We start from the raw sequence: 20,403 nt of genomic DNA, 5'->3' as shown, positions 1-20,403 counted from the left end.
AGTTGGCCCAAGATCACTGCCAACTTCTTGTAGGTAATGTCTCCACCATGTGTGGGCATAGTCCTCAAGGTGTAGCACTCCAAACTGAATCTTGGCAACATCATCCCTAGGACTTCATTTGATGTAGTCCTCTAGCTTGCTTAGCCATTCCTGCAGCTCATTAGGTGAGGTTGACTCCCCCTTGAACTTCTGTAAGACAATCTTGTCCTTATAGTCGTTGCCCATACTTGTCCCTCGACCCAACTCTTTTTTAATATCACCCTCAGTAGCCTTCACAAACTCAAACTGTGTGAAGGTCATGGCTTCTCTCACATCTGAGTCTAACTAATTATAGGCCAACAATTCTTGAGGTAGGACTTCACCTCTCCTGAGAGCAGCTTGATATACCCTCGAAGAACTAGGTACATCCTCAGGGGCTTGGACCATATTCTGAACCACCAGAGTGAGCTGTGTTCCATGAAGGTATAGAATTGGGAGAGTGTTTGTGCATGTGTCCTACTAGCTTCAGCCATAAATTCACTCCTGCTAAGATTTATTCGAGTCTGACCTTGATCCATAGGCCTCTTGAGGGGTTCTTCCCTGGAGATCTCCTTCCCTTTTGACTCGACCCTGCTCCTCACTAAGTTCACATCACTTCTTCTCATGGTCCTTAACTGAGTGAAAGCATTGTCAAACTTAGCCTTGGAGTCTCTTTCCACGCCTTCAACCCGCTGTTCCAGCACTGAATTGAGTTGCCCTAATTGGCCAAATAACTTCTGCTGCTGGTCCACAAGCTGCTGCATCAGTCTGCTCTGTCTCGTCTTTTCAGCTCACTAGCAATCTCCATTACCAAATAGCATCAAAGAGAAGACATGCAATCCTAGCACAGCAGAAGTAGCAGCACCTCCTTGACCAAAGATTAGACTATCACCAACATGCCCATAGGGCCTTTTGAACAGGAGGAAGATGCAACAAGCGCTTATTCTAAATCAAGGGACCAAATAGTGAGTGTTGGGCAGCTTTAGGATCCTCACAGTGTTTCTCAAACTGATCCCCTCATAGTCAGATAGATTGCTACAAATTTTACTTTGCACTCTTCTTAGTTGAGGCCTCTACTCTAGCCAAACATAGAGCTCACTATAGAGTAGGGAAGCATATGCACAACCTAGTCATAGCAAAACTTTTGCCCCCACTTCCAAGACCACCACTATCAGGATTGTTATTGCCATTGCTGCCCACTTTCATTGGGAGGTACATCAGCTTAACATTAAGACAACATTTCTTCATGGGCACTTGCAAGAGGAAGTCTATGTTACCCAACCTCTTGGCTTTGAGGTTGAAGGTTATGAAGGGAAGGTATGCTGGTTAAAGAAAGCCCTTTATGGATTGAAACAGGCCCTGGGCTTGGTATGCAAGGATACATGCTCATTTACTAAGTCTAGGCTTTCAAGACAGCCCTACAAAGGCTGCACTTTACATCTGCAAGAGAGGGACAGATTTGCTGATTTTAATACTCTATGTGGATGACATGCTTGTTACTGGGACACATGCTGAGCAAATTGCAGAATTTAAGCTTGCCTTGCAAAAGTCATTTGCTATGTCAGATCTTGGTCCTTTGCATTATTATCTGGGCATTCAATTTGCTAGCCGTGAGGGGGGTATTTTGATGTCACAATCCAAGTTCATTGGACAGCTTTTGCAACGTTTTCACTTTGACGATTGCAAGCCAGTATCCACACCATTAGAGCCTGGTTTTCATTTCTCATCTAATGATGATAGTAGTGCATGTGATATCACTCTCTATCAGCAGGCAGTTGGTTGTTTCATATATTTATGCCATACCATGCCAGATCTTCAATATGCTATCTCACAGTTGAGCAAATACATGCACAGCCCCTCTACACACCATTGGCAGGCCGTGAAGCGTGTCTTCAAGTACCTCAAAGGCACTCAGCATTTGGGCCTCCTCTTCAAGGCCAATTCTTCACTTGTCATGCATGGATTCACTGATAGTGATTGGGCTGGCTGGCTGTTCCGACACCTGTGTGTCACATGGTGGCAACTGTTTCATGCTTGGTACTTCATGCATCTCTTGGTTCAACAAGAAGCAGACTACAATTGTTACTTCAAGCTATGAGGCTAGGTACATAGCAGCTTTTACAACTACAATGGAGTGTGTTAGGCTCCGGAAGTTACTTGCAAATCTTCATGTATGTCAGATAGCTCCCACTGTCATCTTCATTGACAGTCAGAGTGCTTTGGCTGTTACACGAAATCCAGTGTTCCATGCTGGCCCCCACTCTATGTAGAGCCCAATCTTCCCCAACATAAAAAATCTCTCCAACAAACCATCACCGCATCGCTGAACAAAGGAGAGAGAAAGACTATCTAGAAGCCAAGTAAACTCATGCTCCCGCCAAGCATCACGACACAGGGTGGTAAAGATTAAGTGCTCGTAAGTGCCTCGCTCTACTGTTGTCATGACTGAGAAAGAAGCATGTCCTTGCTTGTCCTCCTCAAACTCTAGATTGTTGAAATCACCTCCAACAATCCAAAAGTTCACATCTGGGAGTCAATAGCTATCACTAAAAGGGGCCCCTCTAATAGTGGCATGCTAGTGAATATATAGAGGATACCAATATGGAACTCCCTTAGCCAGATACCCATTCACACCACTCAGCCCCTATTAGCTATCCCAAGTCAAAGATCTTTCAGACCAAGGCTTGTCCAATAGAAATGCAAACTCCCTCTCTATGGCCTACCTTCCAAGGACCAAATCTTAACCTCGACCTGGAAGCAAGTGTCTACGTCACCTAACATCTATTGTTGAGAGCATATGCTCCTAAGGCATCAAAACACCGAGAGGATGACTAGCTCCCCTCCCATGGTGATGTCTAAAGGTGACAAGTTGTTGGTTCAATTGTAGGTGGATGGGGTTAGGCCTCTTTGGGACCCTGCCAGGGGGGTTGCATTAGCCCACTAATTCTCCCCTAATCTATTCCTTACAAGGACCTTTTGAGACCCCATTTCCCTCTTGCAACTCCTTTTTATACAAATGGTTTCTATTTATCTATTGCCAGGACAAGGGGACAAGATATCCTTAGGCAGTAGTTGGTAGCCTTGCAATCGCAGGAAAAGACCTTCAGATGCCTATAAGGATTGTCAGTAGACTCTCACGGACAGTAGAGCTGAGCTTTCATATCATGCACTAAAGAGTTGACCAATGAAGTCAATTTGAGGGTTGACTAAAGTCCTAACTGGCCTACAAGGCCATACCAGGGCTAAGTGCTAGCAAAATCACCTCCATGGTATGATTGAAGTATCCTGGATACATCTCATATATACCTGGAATCTATGTCATGGTTGCACATATTCATCCAAGATGGATTAGCAACCTATGATATTACAGGGAGATTAACATCAAGTACTAAATGGTGCCAAGTGTAAGACATGTTGAAAAGACTCAAACTTGGGTCGTGGTAGCGCCGTCATGAAGAGATCTACCAAAGTTAACCTACTTGTATATCTCCAGCTAACAAGCGCTCTCGAACATAATCATAGCGCACCTCAATGTGCTTGGTACACGCATGAAAGACAGGATTACATGCAACGGCCAAAGCACTATGGTTGTAAGTGTAGATCATGGTAGAGGAGGTCTGGTGGACATCAAGATCTGTAGTGGCTATAAAGGTTGCCCTGTACTCAGCTTCACAATTCAAAGTAGCAACTCAATGTGCTTGGTACACGCATGAAAGACAGGATTACATGCAACGGCCAAAGCACTATGGTTGTAAGTGTAGATCATGGTAGAGGAGGTCTGGTGGACATCAAGATCTGTAGTGGCTATAAAGGTTGCTCTGTACTCAGCTTCACAATTCGAAGTAGTAATTGTAGGTTGCTTCTTTGCTGAAACAAGAGATGCATGTAAGAGACAAGCATGAAATAGTTGCCATTGTGAGACACTCGAGTCGTAGCAACCTGCCCAATCACTGTCCGTGAATGCATGCACATCCAATGAAGACTGATCACTATAGAACAGTCCTAAATGCCATGTCACCTTCAAGTAACAGAAGGCTCGCTTCAATACCTACCAATGCTGCGTGCTAGGCTTGTGCATGTACCTGCTTAACTCGGAAACAACATACTGCAAATTACATAAGGCACCCAACAGCCTGCTAGAGTAGTATCGGATTTCTAGAGCCTCCTCCAAAAGTTTTCCGGCACCTCTGCAGAAATCTGAAAACTATCCCAATGAGGAGCTCTGGAGGGCCTCCAACCTCTACTGCTAAGGGGAAATCTCCTAGCATTTATGACTGTGTAACGAAAGAAGGGGATGCTCTTTTGTCGGTGCCCTTCATCAATCCATTCCCACTCCCCTGGGTCCCCCTGCAAGAACCTAATGGGGGAACCACCATACAACCAGAGTCTCCAAGACCCAAGTGCCAAGAGAACAAGGTCAAGATCAAGATACCACTGTGAGTCCGTGCCCCACTCCATGTAACCTGCAATCCTAACAGGCTGAGAGGCAGACTCCAAAAGAATATCATCTAAAGATCTGAGAAGTCTACCTTTCGACTGAACATAAAAAACAAGAGTCTCCTCATGTGCATCCCGCAAGGCAATAACATGTAAAGGAATACCCATCCTCGTGAAAGCTCCCAACCAAGTGGACTCTCTGATCGGCATGTCATCTGTATATATCCACTCTATTGGTATGGCTGCCTCTATCTGCTGCATCCTAACTGCACTCCCTCTGAGGTGGCCAATCGATAAGAGTCTCTGATCCTCTTGAAGCTTCCTAAAAGCCTTCCAGGCACCTACTGTGGAAGCAGGTCCCCTCTCCCATCTAGACCATTGCATGTAATGTGACACTCCTAGTGATCTGCCATGCTCATCCAATATGGAGTCATTCCACATGACTGGCTGCCTATTTATTTCTTCGCGAGAGAAGGGTGGAACTCTCTAAAGAGTGCCTCTGAAGCTGCCCCAAGCTTTGAGAATGCAGCCATGAGAGGGAAAGAGGGAGATCTAAGATGGGCTGAAGTAAAGATCCATCTCGAGCTGTCCATCCAATCTCCCCCATGAGATGGTGTACAAGACTGAATGTTGTGTAAGAAAAAATCTTTCCAAGGCTCCTGTTCAAGCATCAATCCTCTCAATACAAACTTGCAAAGCAAGACCATACACTGCAAAGCAAGGCCATACACTGCAAGTTCGGATCAATAATATTGAGACAGAGAGACCATAAATGAGTTTCAGAACCTATAGCCTCAAATCCTGGAGATTGAGTGACATAGACCTCTTCCAATAAATCCCCATGAAGAAAAGGGGTCTTAATGTCCAACTGTGGACCTCCCGATGCCTGCAAGATGCAAGAGCAATAACCCAGCAAATAATCATAATGCATGAAATGTCTTCTCAAAGTCTAGCCTTTTTGTCAACACTGCCATCGTCTTCCTGCTTCAATTTCTACACCCACTTAGTGCATACGGCACACTTGCCTGTTGGCAAGTCACACAACTCCCATGTCCCATTTTGCATGAATGAAATTAAGTTGAGCTTTCATGATATCCATCCATTTTCTACCATTAAATGCATCCCTATGGCGGAGAGGTTCCTCATTACAGGGAGTAGCTATCAAAGCAACATGAAGCAAATTGCCCTGCATTTATTTTGGTGCACCTCTGGTGCGAGCAACCAAGGACTCAACTTGCTTACTGTCCTGTAGAGTATCCAAGAGCCACCTTGAAACTCTTTTATGTTGCCTAATGACAGCAGCATCCTCATCAACTAACTGATCAATTGCATGATCATCAAATCCGGCTGAATATTGGTAATAGGAAAGGGTACGAACTGCTAAAAGCATTTGGAGTCGTACCACAATGTCTCATCTGAATCTGTTAAGGGCGGTATGGAATCAAATAGATCGGAGCCTTCTACTGATGGCTATTTTTTATAGTCCAGCCAAGGTAAAGCTGCATGCTCAACAAAAACCACATCTCTATTGACAATTACCTTGCCTGTACTAGGCTGAAACAACCTGTATCCTTTATCTGTGAGCTGTAGCCAATAAAAATGAAGTTTATGCCTCGGGTACATGTGCACATGCAAGAGATCCAAACACCTGTATGTGAGAAATCACATGTCGATGCTTTAGAGGGAGTCATGGTATTCAATTCTGTAGAGGGTGCTCGGTTGAGTACATAGTTGGCACACATAATGGCATCCAGCCAGAATTTATTGGGCAAAGACTTTCCCTTAAGCATGCACCTGCCGATTTCCATTTGTGTTCTATTTTTCCGCTTTGCGAGTCCATGAGTGCAACTTCCTGGATGCACCAGTGGTCCCATCTTTTGGAAATAAGAATCGATGCATTTTCTCCAATAAGCAGCCCTGCATGCATGGGTGAGATCTACCGCCATGTCCTTTGAAATGCATTTTCACTTAACTGTTAAATGCCCCAATCTTTCACGCCATAAGTGAGTATTGGAAACCACAAACTCAGTAATGGCATAAGCTTCTATAGGAGCCTATTTTTCAAAGATATCAAGGTCATACAGCCTGTTGTCAAGTTTCCTGTTAGTACAATACAGTTATCAGACCTGTTATCATACACCGCACAACGATAACCGTAAAAAGGAACTCTGAAGCCGTTTGTGGAGAAGGCTGAAATAAAAAACAGATTATTTACCTAGAACATACAGAACTTCCACGAGTGTCAATGTATCACCTGACAAAAAAGTGACTTGCACCTAACCAATCCCTTTCACGGTATAAGCTGTTTTGTTTGCACAAGTGACAACACCCCCTTGTGGAAAATCACTCAAGGACTGAAATAGAGATTTCAGGAGGTAATGTGCTTAGAAGCACCGCTGTCAAAATATCAGGCTGACTTTGAATCTGAAATTGATAAAGCTGAAGCATGCATCTCTAGATTGTAGTGGGGAGTCACAACAAATGCCCACTCATCTTGAGCCAAGTTTGCTGCCTCATGAGAGTGGCTGTCAACTGAAGAAGAAGCAGCAGCTTGGAAAAGAAGTAGGCTGAGGAAAGGGATCTACACTGTATGGCTTCTACAACTCCCAAAGGGAGCTAAGACAAAGTAAAGTAGAGAGTTGGAAGGGAGAAAAGGGGCAGAAAAATAGGGGGGAAGGTGACCTGGGGATGTAATGGGCGCAAGGAAAGGGGGCCAAGAGACCACATCCCGTGAGCAGACTGCTCACACGAGCTGAGCAGACGACGAAGAGGGTGGGAGGGAAAAGGAAAGGGCGACAGGGAGCAGGAGGGGAGCAGCTCAACGAAGCAGGCTGAACACCGCCTTGCAAGCTTCCTTCTTCAAAGCAACATCAAAGCAAATGGAAAGTAATTAGAAGGGGATTCTACTTCTAAATAAGCATGGTCTTCTACTGATATTGCTGGTGATTTTACCAAGTGCCTTTGCTAAGGAAGTAAGAGCACTCCCTCCTCTAGTTTTGTTCCATCTATCACCTATGTTTTGTGCACACTTACATTTTGTGTTGATAATGTTACCTTTGTGCAATATCTCATTGTTTACTTCATGACTGAAACCTACTCTATACACAAAACAGACACCTAGAATTTTATTATTAAGTCCCCAAAAACAATGGCCTTCAGGAAGTCCAAATCTCCCCTTACATAGGCCTTTTGTACTGGTATAATCGATTTTAACAAATAAGACTCATTCGTCTTTGACTCCATCCAGAATACCTGAAGGTCATTTTCCGGTTTTACAAGAACAAAATAATCTTCAGATGGCTCTGCTGCAACCACTTTATATCCTCAAGGCACGAATGCCCCATGCTGTTGACCGAAAGAGACACTGTTCACCTTCTTTGTTTACATGTTACTAAATGCACTATCTCCTTTGATAGAAAGAGAAATGAGAAGTTTGATACTCTATAGTTAGAGCATTCTTGTACATTCCATGCAATGCCAATCTCTTTCAGCAACCAATCAAGTTTTAATTGCTAAGATATTCTTTCCCCACTCATTTCAACTATGTTACATCCCAACCTAACACCTCCTTTCTTGAATTCTAATGACCGTCACATTGTTCACTGAGAATGCCCTGAATGTTTTGCCATTTTTCTGGTAGTACGTACCTTCTGGGATATTCATTTTGCGTCTTTCTTTCTCCATGATTACAGATATCTATCCCAAAACGCCACACTTAAACACAAGAAAAATACTAGGCCACCACAACTGCAACCATAATGCAGCCTGACAAATTCATTCCTCTATATGGTAGCATAAGGTGTAAGGTACCTCTACCAATTGTTATCAACCTGGTCATTCCCAGAGCATAACGTCGCAGACGCGGCCGATGTCCACTCAGATCGAACCTTCAAATCAAACCACCAAAGCTGAGAGAAGGATGGAACTATAGGGGTCGACTATATGATTGTTTCGTCAAATCCATAAACCTCTACCTATAATACCATATACTTACTACAAGAAAGATTCTTACTCGTCTGTATCATCCATCAGTTTGTGCCCGCTTCCCTTCTGAAAATCAAATGCTACCTGCAAACACAATTATAAAAAATTAGATTATTTGACAGTAAAAAATCAAAGTATTTATAACCCTGCTGATAATATAAGATAATTATCAAGGCTCAACAACAGTGTAGTAAAACTCATGAAAGGTCTACTTAACTTTCATTTAGTAACTGCTGCAGCACTCAAGGCTCCTCCTTAGACCCCACAGAAGTGTTACAAGACTTACCGAAGGTTTGATTTTCTAATCCTCATACCAGCACCGAGATTGTGTGGCATTACTCTTAAATGAGAGAATTCATCTTGTACATATGCACAGCAAGGGGAGTAATCTAACTTCGGACTAGTTTATGCACATGAAGAGGCTAAAGATGAAAAAGGGAAATCTCAAAAGATGCTGCCCAAACAGTCAACAAGTAGCCACACTCTCCTTTACTAGATGTCAATGGCCTCCAATGCTCCTTCCTAAGGAGGGATAGGAGAATCAAAATGAACAAAAGTTGCACACACTTGTGCACACATTGCTCCTTCCTAAGGAGAGAGAGGAGGTTGCACACAGGTGGCTTGAGATCACACTCGAGTGATGCACCCACACAATTGTTAAATGACTATGGAGAGAAGGGTGCAGCCCTCGCATTATATAGCCTATAGAGGGCTCTAGGTCAACTGACTTGAAGCAAGGCAGACTGCCGAGTGTGCCACTGACCTGCAATGTCAGCATACTTGACAGTGACTTCAATTGCAATCAACCACCACAGAAGCCAGCTAACACACCATCTACGAACTGCCATGTCATTCGCCAAATGCCATGTCAGTAACCAACATGTGCAGACAGATCTGTATCAGCCACCTGTCAAGGTGACAGATGGCTGTCCTGCGGATGCATACGCAGCATCAATCAATAATGCACAACATCAGCCTTGTAAGACCCACTAATGCCTTGGAAAACCAAGCAGTGCATGGTCATCTGCCATGTCCACACTTCAGCACAAGATCGTTCCGTTAACAGCATAGAGTTGCACAACATGGAAATCACCTGTCCAACAAAAGAGGTACGAAAATTGCTTTAGATATCAAGTGCAATCGAGAAAGGGGTCATCAGCAAACCCAAAAGGAAGATAATATTTATCTTTTGTGATGTGGACAGGGAATAGAAGAGGACAACGATCTAGTAGGCAAAAAGGACAGCAGTTCAAGAAAGAGGAGCTGAAAAAGCTTCTGACAGAAATGGGGATACGAGGTATTCCAGAAAAAGTAGAAGTATGGTGCCACAAGTGCAAGGTGGACGGCCTTATACAGTGAATGAGTGCCAGTCGAGAAAGTATTGCAACATTTGCAATCGTTCACGCCACACAACCGAAAAGTGCCAATTCAACAAGCATCCACATCAAGCAGAAAGGGAGGCCAAAAGACCCTATCAAAGAGATAGGTTGAAGAACACCGAGATGGCATGTTATTTTTGCGGCAAGGAAGGCCACCGCAAGTGAATGACGATTGTGGAAGAAGAAGTTAGACATGATACAAATTGCACGCAACAAAGAGGTCCGCGCATCAACTACCGTTGTGCTGACGCAAAGGTGGTCACAAATCACAAGGACCAAAGGAATCCCACTGGAAGGAAGAGAAGAAAATGGCAAAGAAGATCAGCCATGCACTCAAGGCAAAAGTCCCCCTTGTCAAGATAACAGAACAACTGAAGCCCTCGATCTATGAACGAAAGGATGGAGGAGCCACAAAGAAACCAAGGCAAGAATGAATCAAGAAGCAAAGGCACTCTAATAGCGTAGAATCAAATCAACACGGTTCCAAAAACTGAACATGACAATTTCTTCTTCTTTTTTCACTGAAAAAACTTATATTATGTAGCAAAGAAACCCCAAGAGCAAAACTCATGGTAGAAATGCATCATGCAAGGCATGCGAAACAAGACACCCTAAGGGGAAAAATAGCGTGCTCATCAAAAGTGCCACCTCAACCCTGTGCCGCACTTCGAGAGAAATGGGGAGCTACTCTATCCCCAAGGAAAACAGTCCTCCTGGCAATAGCTCCCCAAGAAGACCCTTGAACGCTCATCTAAAAGGCCATGAAAGTATATACAGTATCCGTCCAAGTACTAGCCAATGTGTGAAGGGTGTATCTAGGAGCCATCCAAAGCCTCTGTGCATATGGCTCTACAAATATTCCACGCTGAAATGCTTGCCAAAAACTCCGAAAAAGTATCCACCGAGGCAAGTGTAGGTCTGTAAGCAAAGTGGGAACATCACCTAGAAAGCATGATTCAACTAAATGTCGTCGAGCCGAACGAGCATAATATGAGTCATGCCTGTCATAAAAGACTTGGGTCCCAAAGGAGAGAGCAAGCCGCCGAATTCCATGTCATGAAGAAGAGGGTAGAAACAAAAGTGCTCAAGAGCAAATAATGTTCACATGTCTACAATCCCACAGACAATGCTGAATAGACTCCTCAACAGAAGGCAACAAGGACAAGTAGGGACTGCCCCGCCGGCCTGGATCTCCACTGGTTCACTGTGATTCCTCCATGAATAGAAAGCCAAAAGAAAAGAGTGATTTTTCTATTTTGAGGGATTTCCAAAGTCTCTTGCGAAGTATTTCCGCAAGTCACCAAAATCAAAAATTATCCCGATGAAAAGCTTTCGTGGGCTTCCATTCCTTAAGGCTGAGCTGAAATCTCCCGACATTACTAACCGTGTGGCGAAAGAAGGGGAGGCTCTTCTCTAGGTTTCCTGCATCAATCCACTCCCACTCTGACTCCCTAGAACCCCACTACAAATATTTTATGGGGACATGTCACCAAATTAGTACTTCTCCCAAGACGTAAAGAGGAATCTTTATTGCATTGATGATGGTCAAAAAAGTTGACTTTGGTTAACTAGAATAAGCTTTGTTTTACTTTTGCTTTGCATTAGTAAAAGAGAACTGTGGGGATGCCCACAAGGGGCTAGGATTAGTCCAAAAAATAGGAATGCATGCATTTCGCTAACCTCTAATGGGTTAAAGTGTTGGACCTTGTTTGTGCAATGTGTAGGACCTAAGAGTGCAAAAAGGACCCCAGAGTGGGGAGAAAAGCACAAAATGCAAGTCCCACGAAGCTTAAAGCATGGACAAGGGGGCGCTTCTTTCAAAAGAGGGCCCACAAGCTAAAAAGGCGCCAAAAGCACCAAATTAAAAAATAAAACCTAAAATGCTTGGCTCTTATGTAAAAGTAGCTTTTAGAAAGCAAGCCCTAGCTTTTTGCTAGCCCAAGAAGAACCTCAGGCCTCCCAGATCATTCAAGAGTTCTACTCAACTTCATGCTCCTCTTAGAGCCAGTTGTACAAATTATTTTTCTATTGCAATAAAGACCTTCGGGGGGGGGGGGGGGGGGGGGTCCATCCCTTATTTATGGGCCCTAGTGCAGTGTTCTCTCTGTCTCCTTCCCTCTCAGTCACTCTCTCTCTTCTTGGCGATTCATATATCAGCTTCAACGGTGGTGAATTATAACTGCTGATTGGAGCTTCTAGCTAGTATTAGAAATCATTTTTAAAGTGCTAGGACTCAGATTTTCTGCGAATTGAATTATGAAGCTATGTCTTAGCCCCAAAACGGTTACAGTAGTATCAGAGCATGGCATCGTCACCTTCCAGGGTGATGACGATGCCAAGTTAAAGGAGCGATGAAGATTTGTTGCAATAAGGAGTAAGGGCATCTTCAACGAAGAGATTTTTACTACAAGCGAATGGCATTGAAGTGTCTGTGAAGAGATTGTGTACAGCCAGGAGCCGATATCTAGGAAGGATGAACGATTTAGTTCATAAGCAGGTCATTTGACATCGGTAGGGAAGGGACTTGTACGCTAGTGGAATGGACTAGCTAACAGAGCTCCGTTCAGGACAAGCTAGAATCAGCTAGCCACAATGCATCACCATTCATGACAGGAATATAACGACCAAGATCAGATTGGTCGTGAGAAGAGAAGTGTGGCAGTTATGATATTTGTATATATTTGATTCAAGCATGGCTTGAAGGAAACAAGTATCTTTGATATGCAAAGTTCAGCCTCAGTTCTCAGTCATGAATATGGTTCTAATTCCATTATGACATGATTCTATCTCATTCTGAAGATTTCAGTTATGATATCCAGTTATGTTGTTTTCTTATTATGGAGCACAATATGCTCAAGTACCAGCTCTTTATATGGTTAAGCAGGAAAGGGGACTTTCTACAAAAGAAGCTGAAGAGGAAAAGATAAAGAATAGCCGGATATTTTCCCCAAAGAAGGTAAATGTTTTCCAATGAGGAACCAAGGTGCATGTGATGCAAAGAGAGTGGATCAGGACTCTAATATTCTTTGAGTTTTAAAGTTATATCCAAACTATGGTGGCCTGTGGATACATGGCGAAGTTTAAGAGCAATGGTATATCTAATTATACAGTAATCATCATCTCCGGGATTCAAGCCCAGACCCTATTTGCGAGTAGTATGTTCAGTTAACAGTCATGAGCATGGTTTTACTCTATTATGACTCAGTTATCTTATTTCAAGAGACTACAGACATATGATACTCAGTTATCATATATCTCAGTTATGATATTTAGTCAGCATATCCAAACATGGTATCAAGTTATGTTATTCCTCATGGAGCATCATATGCTCAGATATCATATCTTCTTTATGGCAGAATTTATCATTGACCAAGTATTTCAGTTCCAAGTTACATTATCTCAGTTCCAGAGGAGTTTCAGTTATGAAATTTTGTTGTTTTCTTGAGGAGCATGACATGCTCAAGTACCAGCTCTCTATATAACAGTATTATATATGGTCATCATTGACCCAGTCAAAATTTTTTTATCATTCCACAGCTCCCTTATTGGGAATTGTGTACTGAATAAACATAAGTTATTATGAGGGTGGGACATATTGAAGAACCAGTTTTTTTAATGATGACAGGATTCTATTTGGTCACTATTGACCCAATATTTTCTTTAGGATTATACTATTCAATAGTTTCCATTGGGATTTGTTTTATACAAGAACTCTTATAAATTCTCATTGATTATTATGGCCAAAGCGATAAAGTTTACAGTTCATATGTTAGTTATATGTCCTTTTGGAAAGTTTGAGAACCCTCCAAGTTTATGTATGACCAGCACGATAAGTGTTTGGTAGGAAGATATTTTATGTATAAGGAAGCACCAGATCAGTGAATAGCATTGCAGATATTCTCCAATGCACAGTACTTTCCAAAGGAGCTTCCAAGTTGAACTCTACAGTACTTGGAAGAGTATTGGTATGGAGTTTATCACTTCATTCAAAAAGATTTGAGAGGATTCTCAAAAAAAGAGGATATGGAAAGATTCCAAGAAACAGTGTTATTAAGGCTAAGTAACTCTTTTATGTTGATAAGTTTTGCCTTATGAAGATCTAACCCTCGTATGGCAATGCAAGGAGAATAGTGAATTGTTTTCTTGAATTTGTTTCAGGGAACCATTACTCAAGTATCGGTACCAATGATCATTGGCCAAGTGTTTCTTTCTCTTATTTGGGAGCTAAAGGTGGAGTTGCAGCCAAAGAAGCCGAGGGGAATACAAAGCCCTTGAAAGCAGCAACCCGTCTTACTATGGAACTGTTGAAATTATTTGCAAGGAAGATGCTAAGCAGAGTATGGATTAGAGTCTTATGACAGATTTGGAAATTGGAACACTTTCATTCCACCATCAACATAAATGGCAAGAGTCAAGGCCTGTGAAAGGCAAAGCCATCAACCCCACAGGAAACAAGGGCATGGATTTGCCAAGAAAAAGGAGGCCCTATGGCTGGCTAGTGCTCTTAAAGAGCAAGAAAGGCCAAGAAAAAGAAGGGCCTATGGCTGCCCAGCGCTCTTAAAGGGCAAGAAACACCAAAGGAAAACAATAATCTCCGTACGGAAAGCAAGTGTTTTAGATGCAAAAGGAGGGGCATGTGGCTGCCTAGTGCCCAAGAAGGTCCGTCAACCAAAGGGAGCAGAGAATGCCACAAGATCAATCTAAGTCAACAATCAGAAGTTACTATATTCCAAGAGGCACCTAAGGTGGAAGAGATGGAGGAGATCCTCCAGCTAGAACAAAGTGCGTACCGCACAAAGAAGAAAAGCACCTAGAGGCAAGTTTATCTGTAGGTATCTTGCCAAGTACCAAAACTATTACGCAATTGATGCCAAGAGAGGAGGTATCCTCAAGTTTTATAGTTGTATCAAGAATTCTTTCAATTGAGGACAAATGATTAGAAGCCGAGGGGATATCACCAAATTGGTACTTCTCCCAAGACATAAAGAGGAATCTTTATTCCATTGACGATGGTCAAGAAAGTTGACTTTGGTTAACTAGGATAAACTTTGTTTTACTTTTGCTTTGCATTAGTAAAAGAGAATTGTGGGGACGCCCGCAAGGGGCTAGGATTAGTCCAAGAAATAGGAATGCATACATTTCGCTAACCTCTAATGGAATAAAGTGTTGTTTGTGCAATATGTAGGACCTAAGAGAGTGCAAGGACCCCAGAGTCAAGATTCCGGATGCTTTTTATACAGAGGAGAGCCTCACGGAGAATATTTTACAGATTTGGATTTCTCACATACAGGGTGGAGCTCTCCGCCCTTCTCAAGTAGCTGCAGCCTTATCCGGAATTAGTGACTATTATCATACAGTCACTGATTCCAAGACACGCGAGATTCTCAGACGTGAGATTGGTATACGCCAACAGTTAGCATCCCTTCAGAGGGAAGAGCATAAGAGGCCCACGGATGCTTGGATTCAAGAGCACCTTGCTGCAACAAGGGCTCATTTGCAGACATTGTTGGATCAGAGAGCAGAATATGCCTTTCATGCACGGGAATCCTTTTGGATTCAGATGGGTGGTAGGGTCAACATCTTTCATTACTCTATCTTTACCACCATTACACAGAACAACGATAGGCTTTTACTTCATAAACACAAATAAGACCAAGAAAACACACCTTGGATACTTGCATTCCTAAGCAGTTGGTGCAAAAAGTTTTGAAGGTAGCTATAGGAGCACAAGTCATCTAGGCAAAGCTTTTAACTTTCCAAATTCAAGACCACGTGGAGAGGCTAAAGGCGGAAAAGCAAAAAGCATGCCAAGGGGAGTGCACCTATGCCTTCCTACATGCAGAGGTGAAAAGTTTGCAACTGACCACTAGCGGAAGCAACAAATCTACAAGATTAACTCTTCGCCAACCCATCCCAAGACCTAGTGGAGAACACCAACGACCAAGCAGCCAACCACTGCCACCGCAGTAACATCCCTCCCACAAAAAGCAACAAAACGATCCACCAAAAGCGGATAAGAGGGAGAACCTTAGTGTGGAAGGAAGCAAGTGGCACCCCATCACAATACTTCTACATCGACAGATGAAAACCATTCATACGCAAAACCTTTGCCAACTCCCCCTTGAATCGATGTCAAATCTTCCAACAAAGACAAAGTCAAGAAAAATTCGAGAAGTGCCGGCCAACCATCGAACCACGTTGCTGGACAAATTGAGAAGGTTTTAAGTCCACACGAACACAACATCATTATGTACTAATGGCATCACCATGCATCCACTAGATCTTCTATCAAAATGACTTCAATGACAAGGGATAGCTCGTGGTGGCCTTTTTTTATTAATTTTCAAAGATAACATCAGCAAGTATGCACTCCTTCGAGGACTTCAGGGTTCTAGATGGGAATCTAGGCCCAATTCACGCCATTTTGGTCCTTTGTAGGATGCACAAAGGCCTATTGAAGGAGCTTGATTTGTTAACCGAACAAAATTAACTAGCAACTATATCATGCAAGTAGCAAGGTTCATCCCACCCATTTGCATATAAGCAACCGAACTCGGGCCCACCATAGGTCACAAGCCAATTAACTCAAGCGGTTAGTCAACAAATAGACAACCATTGGGTTGGCAAACAAGAAGGCTGACCTTAGGTCAGCCAAGTCAGCCCAAGTCAGCCTATAACACCGCCTTGTTGGCAAACAAAAAGGCATCCTAAAGGGGATGTTAGGAAGCATGCAATTTGAGAAATGTACTCTCTTGTATGTTTTATTTTTCCAATTTGCACTTGCAGTTACAATTTGGCCAATATGTAAATCTGAGTTACACACCTCTCTTGAGCTCTTGTGCACACGAATCATCTATGTTGGTGTATTCTTGTAACTCCAACACTTCTGTACATATGGAATATGTAATTATTTCTTACACATTCCGACACAAGATGACACATGACAAGCTCAACTTTGACATGTTTGGCACGTAGCAATACACACCGTTCTTCACGCAATCATCTGTTCTAAAGGATTGTGGAAGTTTGATGAGCGGAAAGATCGTTATTGCCTTATGATGTCTATAGAATCTGTGTTAACATTTTTATAAAAAATTAGTAGCTTTTGGTAAGACCGGGCTAGCATTGGTTTAAAATTTATTATTGAATGGGGGTTTGCAAGCAGTTCCCTACTTGCTAGAATGAGCCCTGTTTAGATTGACAGTGCCTTGTCCGATTAAGCCCTTGTATCACATCCAGATCCATGTGCATTCTTTAATTGGACACTTTAAACTCCCAAGTGGTAGTAAATTGATCTTGTACATGCTATGATAAAGTTGCAATTTTTGTTTTGCCTTCATTTGTTTCATGCTGTGCTTTGCCTTACATACTCTGCTTCATTTTATGTTTGTAGTCAATGTGACATATCTTTTACTGCCTGGTGAGTAAGAATGTTGAAATACACGCATATATGCCAATTCATGTGTGTGCAAGATTATAAGTTAAGACACCTCATCCTTTGCTTGTTGGAAAGCATTTCTCCAGTTTTGTGCATCGGAAGCTGTCTCAAATCCAATCTGCATAAGGTCCAAACTAACCACATACAATGTTAAGATCCACATTAATTGCAATCCAAGATGACAACTTTAATAATCAATTAAAGAAGAGCAATAAAGATGCTGCATTAAAATAATTCATGTCAGTATTAAAGTACGCTTTGTGACAGGTTGTATCAAAGCAGAAAGGGTGAAGCCCAAATGGAGAACACACAGAATTTTAAAAAGAGAAAGTTCCAAAACAAAGCAAAATCTACAGTTTAAAAAGTTTGGGAACTTTACTTCACCCTTTTTAGTATCGTCCTTAGAATTGTAGATCTTAAGAACATAAACTTCCTGCAAAACAAAACCAAGGGAGAACAGTCAAATGCAAATCATTCTGGCAGGCATAAGAATTTGTGCTACAAAGTCACACTTGGATAAATGCAACATTTTAAAAACTGAGAAAAAACTTGTGTTCTGTACACAGCCTATTAAAAAGAGCTAGCATCATCAAAGTTTTGATGGAAATTAAATTGTCATGGATGATTTCTGAAAATTGCAGCACAGAGTCTCAAAATCCCCAAACAACTAGTGTGCCTGCTTGGATGAACTTCATTATTTTGTCCGATTGTCCCAAAAATCCAGTAATAGCAGAACAAGAGAAGCACAAGACAGACAATAACGCTACACTAAGAAAGCCTGCACATGTTACGACCATGGCAATCCCCAGAACTCAGTGAAACATTCCCATATCAAGCCTTTAAAAGGCCCCATATCTCAGAATTCTCCATAGAATGAATAAGCGAGTCACCACTTTAATAACCTCTGGCAAGACAACTGAAAAGGATAGAAGCATAATGAAAGAAGCCAGAGCATTTTAACCATTAAGGAAATCGAAAAAGCATCTCTTACTCTATCACCGATTTTCTTTCGGCCAAGATCTTCAACTTTCATAAATTGTCCAGCAACACCCTGCCTTATTGGTTTCTGCAAAATATTTCCAAACTAAGCAATTAACATTATGACATTGTCAGAGCTGAGGTCAACATTGTTAAACAATTGCAGAAAGTCCAACAAAATCCTGAAAAGAATAATGCATTGTGTACTGGATGCACATCATCATATACTCGAGTTTCCATATTGAGCTTTCTAGCATTAAGGTTTTAGAATAGTGTAGCTGGCTATGTTTGTGCAACTCTCATGTATCTGCAATCGTTCTACCCAAATTGCTAAGACCCATAAAGCACCAAATTCTACAAGCATTAGACTAGGACCCTGATTAACACTTTGAAGGTGAGCCTTCAGGTCAGTTTTACTGTATGTGATCCAGAAGTATAGAGCAGCTACATGAATGTTGCATAATTAATCTAAAATCTTAAAAAAAACGGTGCATTTTTTACCTTAGCATGGCTGCCGACAAGATAAATAATCAGCTTCCTAGGCTGTTTGTACAAAAATATATTATGTAAACTAATGTGCCTGCACAGACAATCGTACATGTATGCAAAAATGTCTTTGCTCGGTTTCTGTAAAAGCTATGGGGATGATAGGCAGATAATCAGGATGAAGAATACAACTTGAAAAGATGCCGTTATTGGCCTTGCTAGGCTGTGTGGGTAGTTGTCCTCATTATTGATCCAGGAACTGAAGCACAAGATATACATACCTTTTATAAAACTGGGACATATTAAATCTAAGCAAATGATAATTTTTTTGAAAAACAAGGGTAAGAAAGCAATCAGACACATACACATGCACATGCACATGCACATAGATGAGAGAGAGAGAAAGAAAAAAAAGGATTTAAGTCTTCGAAAGACTGAAGGGTTGATGAGACTGAAAAAACCAGATCCAATCAGTTGAACGGGTGGAACCTCTAAACGGTTATTTGCACTGAAAATAAGTAAACGTGAACATCAAAACACTATTTCAAAGTGTCTGAGCCCATGGAGAGGACGGACACTATAGGTGTGGAGTCACTGTGGCGGTCCTCGGTATGCTGGCAAATGCACAAGAGGCTCTGGTGATGCCGGGGCTGTGGCGGCATAAAACCCATGTAGAGTGCTGGGGACAGTTGGTGTTCGTGGTTCACTATGGTCTTCTGGCTATGGCCCTGCGTCGAACAAGTGCCACTGTTACACCCGTTGGTTGTACCTTTGGTCTTGTGAACATAGAGGGAAGATCCTCAAGCCTCAAGATCCACACGCTTTGAGGCTTGAGGATCTTCCCTTTGGAATGGTCACCTCCCCATCTGTAAGCCCCCATATGAGGAGAGCATGGGGGAGGTAGACCTGGAAATATTGGGGCTGCCACATGGGCAGCACATGAGCTGCCATGTGGGCAGCTGTCAAGACAAAGGGCAGGCCATGGACCTGCAATTGGAGGCACAGCATGGCGACCTGTTTGAGCAGGCTTGTGCGTAGGGCTATTGCCTGTAGCAGGTCCTGAACAGGACGCGGACCTGTACAGCTGCAGTACGGCTGCATGGCGGGGGTCTATGGGCAGGCATAAGGCCTGCAAACAGGCCTGCAATGGGCACAGGAATGGGCAAAGGCAGCAGCCCAAAAGGGGCTGCCAAAGGCCCTTATATAGGGCTGGTTGGACCAGCCAACCAGGTCGGCCAGCAAGCAGACTGGTCGGCCAGGATGAGGCTGGCTGGTCGGTCCATTCAAGGATGCCTTGTGCCCTATAAAAGGAGGCATTCCACATCTTCTGGAGCAGCAAAAGACAGGCAGACAGGAGCAGCAGGAGACCTACTCTTGGAGCCTATTCCCGGAGGACCAAGAGGAGAAGGAAGAGCTGCAGGATGGAAATATAAAGAGTTGCTTCTATATTTGTCTCTGAGCATTGTCTATTTACTGGCTTCCACATCTATATATATACCTTTGTAAGACTAGAATAAGTCCAATCATACAAATTTAGAATTTTTGTTGTTCTAAAGATCAAAAATCTACAAAGAAAATAAAAGAGAAAGAAAAAAGAGGTAAACAAAAACTTTTATGAAAAACAAAAGGAAGACATACTTAGCAAGCAAAGCAACACTTATGTCGTCATCAGTGCCCAAGCAT

At 42.6% G+C, this 20,403-nt stretch overlaps 1 protein-coding gene across 3 annotated transcripts in view; it reads right to left on the bottom strand.

Annotated features, from left to right (window-relative positions):
* The window catches only part of LOC147883940 (protein ENHANCED DISEASE RESISTANCE 2-like), a 158,993-nt gene that overhangs the window by 114,767 nt on the left and 23,823 nt on the right, over nucleotides 1-20,403 (bottom strand). For 2 of the 3 annotated variants that reach the window (XM_087398449.1, XM_087398451.1), the window contains exons 3-7: nucleotides 18,248-18,322; nucleotides 17,636-17,689; nucleotides 17,309-17,374; nucleotides 8,468-8,523; nucleotides 8,266-8,342 (exon numbers count right to left, since the gene is read on the bottom strand). In XM_087398449.1, the coding sequence (XP_087254575.1) occupies nucleotides 8,266-8,342; nucleotides 8,468-8,523; nucleotides 17,309-17,374; nucleotides 17,636-17,689; nucleotides 18,248-18,322 (328 nt within the window). The remainder of the gene's footprint in view (nucleotides 1-8,265; nucleotides 8,343-8,467; nucleotides 8,524-17,308; nucleotides 17,375-17,635; nucleotides 17,690-18,247; nucleotides 18,323-20,403) is intronic. The other variant, XM_087398450.1, reaches the window with a different exon arrangement.

Source organism: Dipteris shenzhenensis, chromosome 27, assembly GCF_047967505.1.
Source record: "Dipteris shenzhenensis isolate YYH24624 ecotype China chromosome 27, Dip_SZ_1.0, whole genome shotgun sequence".
In the NCBI taxonomy this organism is placed as follows: Eukaryota; Viridiplantae; Streptophyta; class Polypodiopsida; order Gleicheniales; family Dipteridaceae; genus Dipteris; species Dipteris shenzhenensis.
This window is presented reverse-complemented; position numbering and strand designations above follow the sequence as displayed.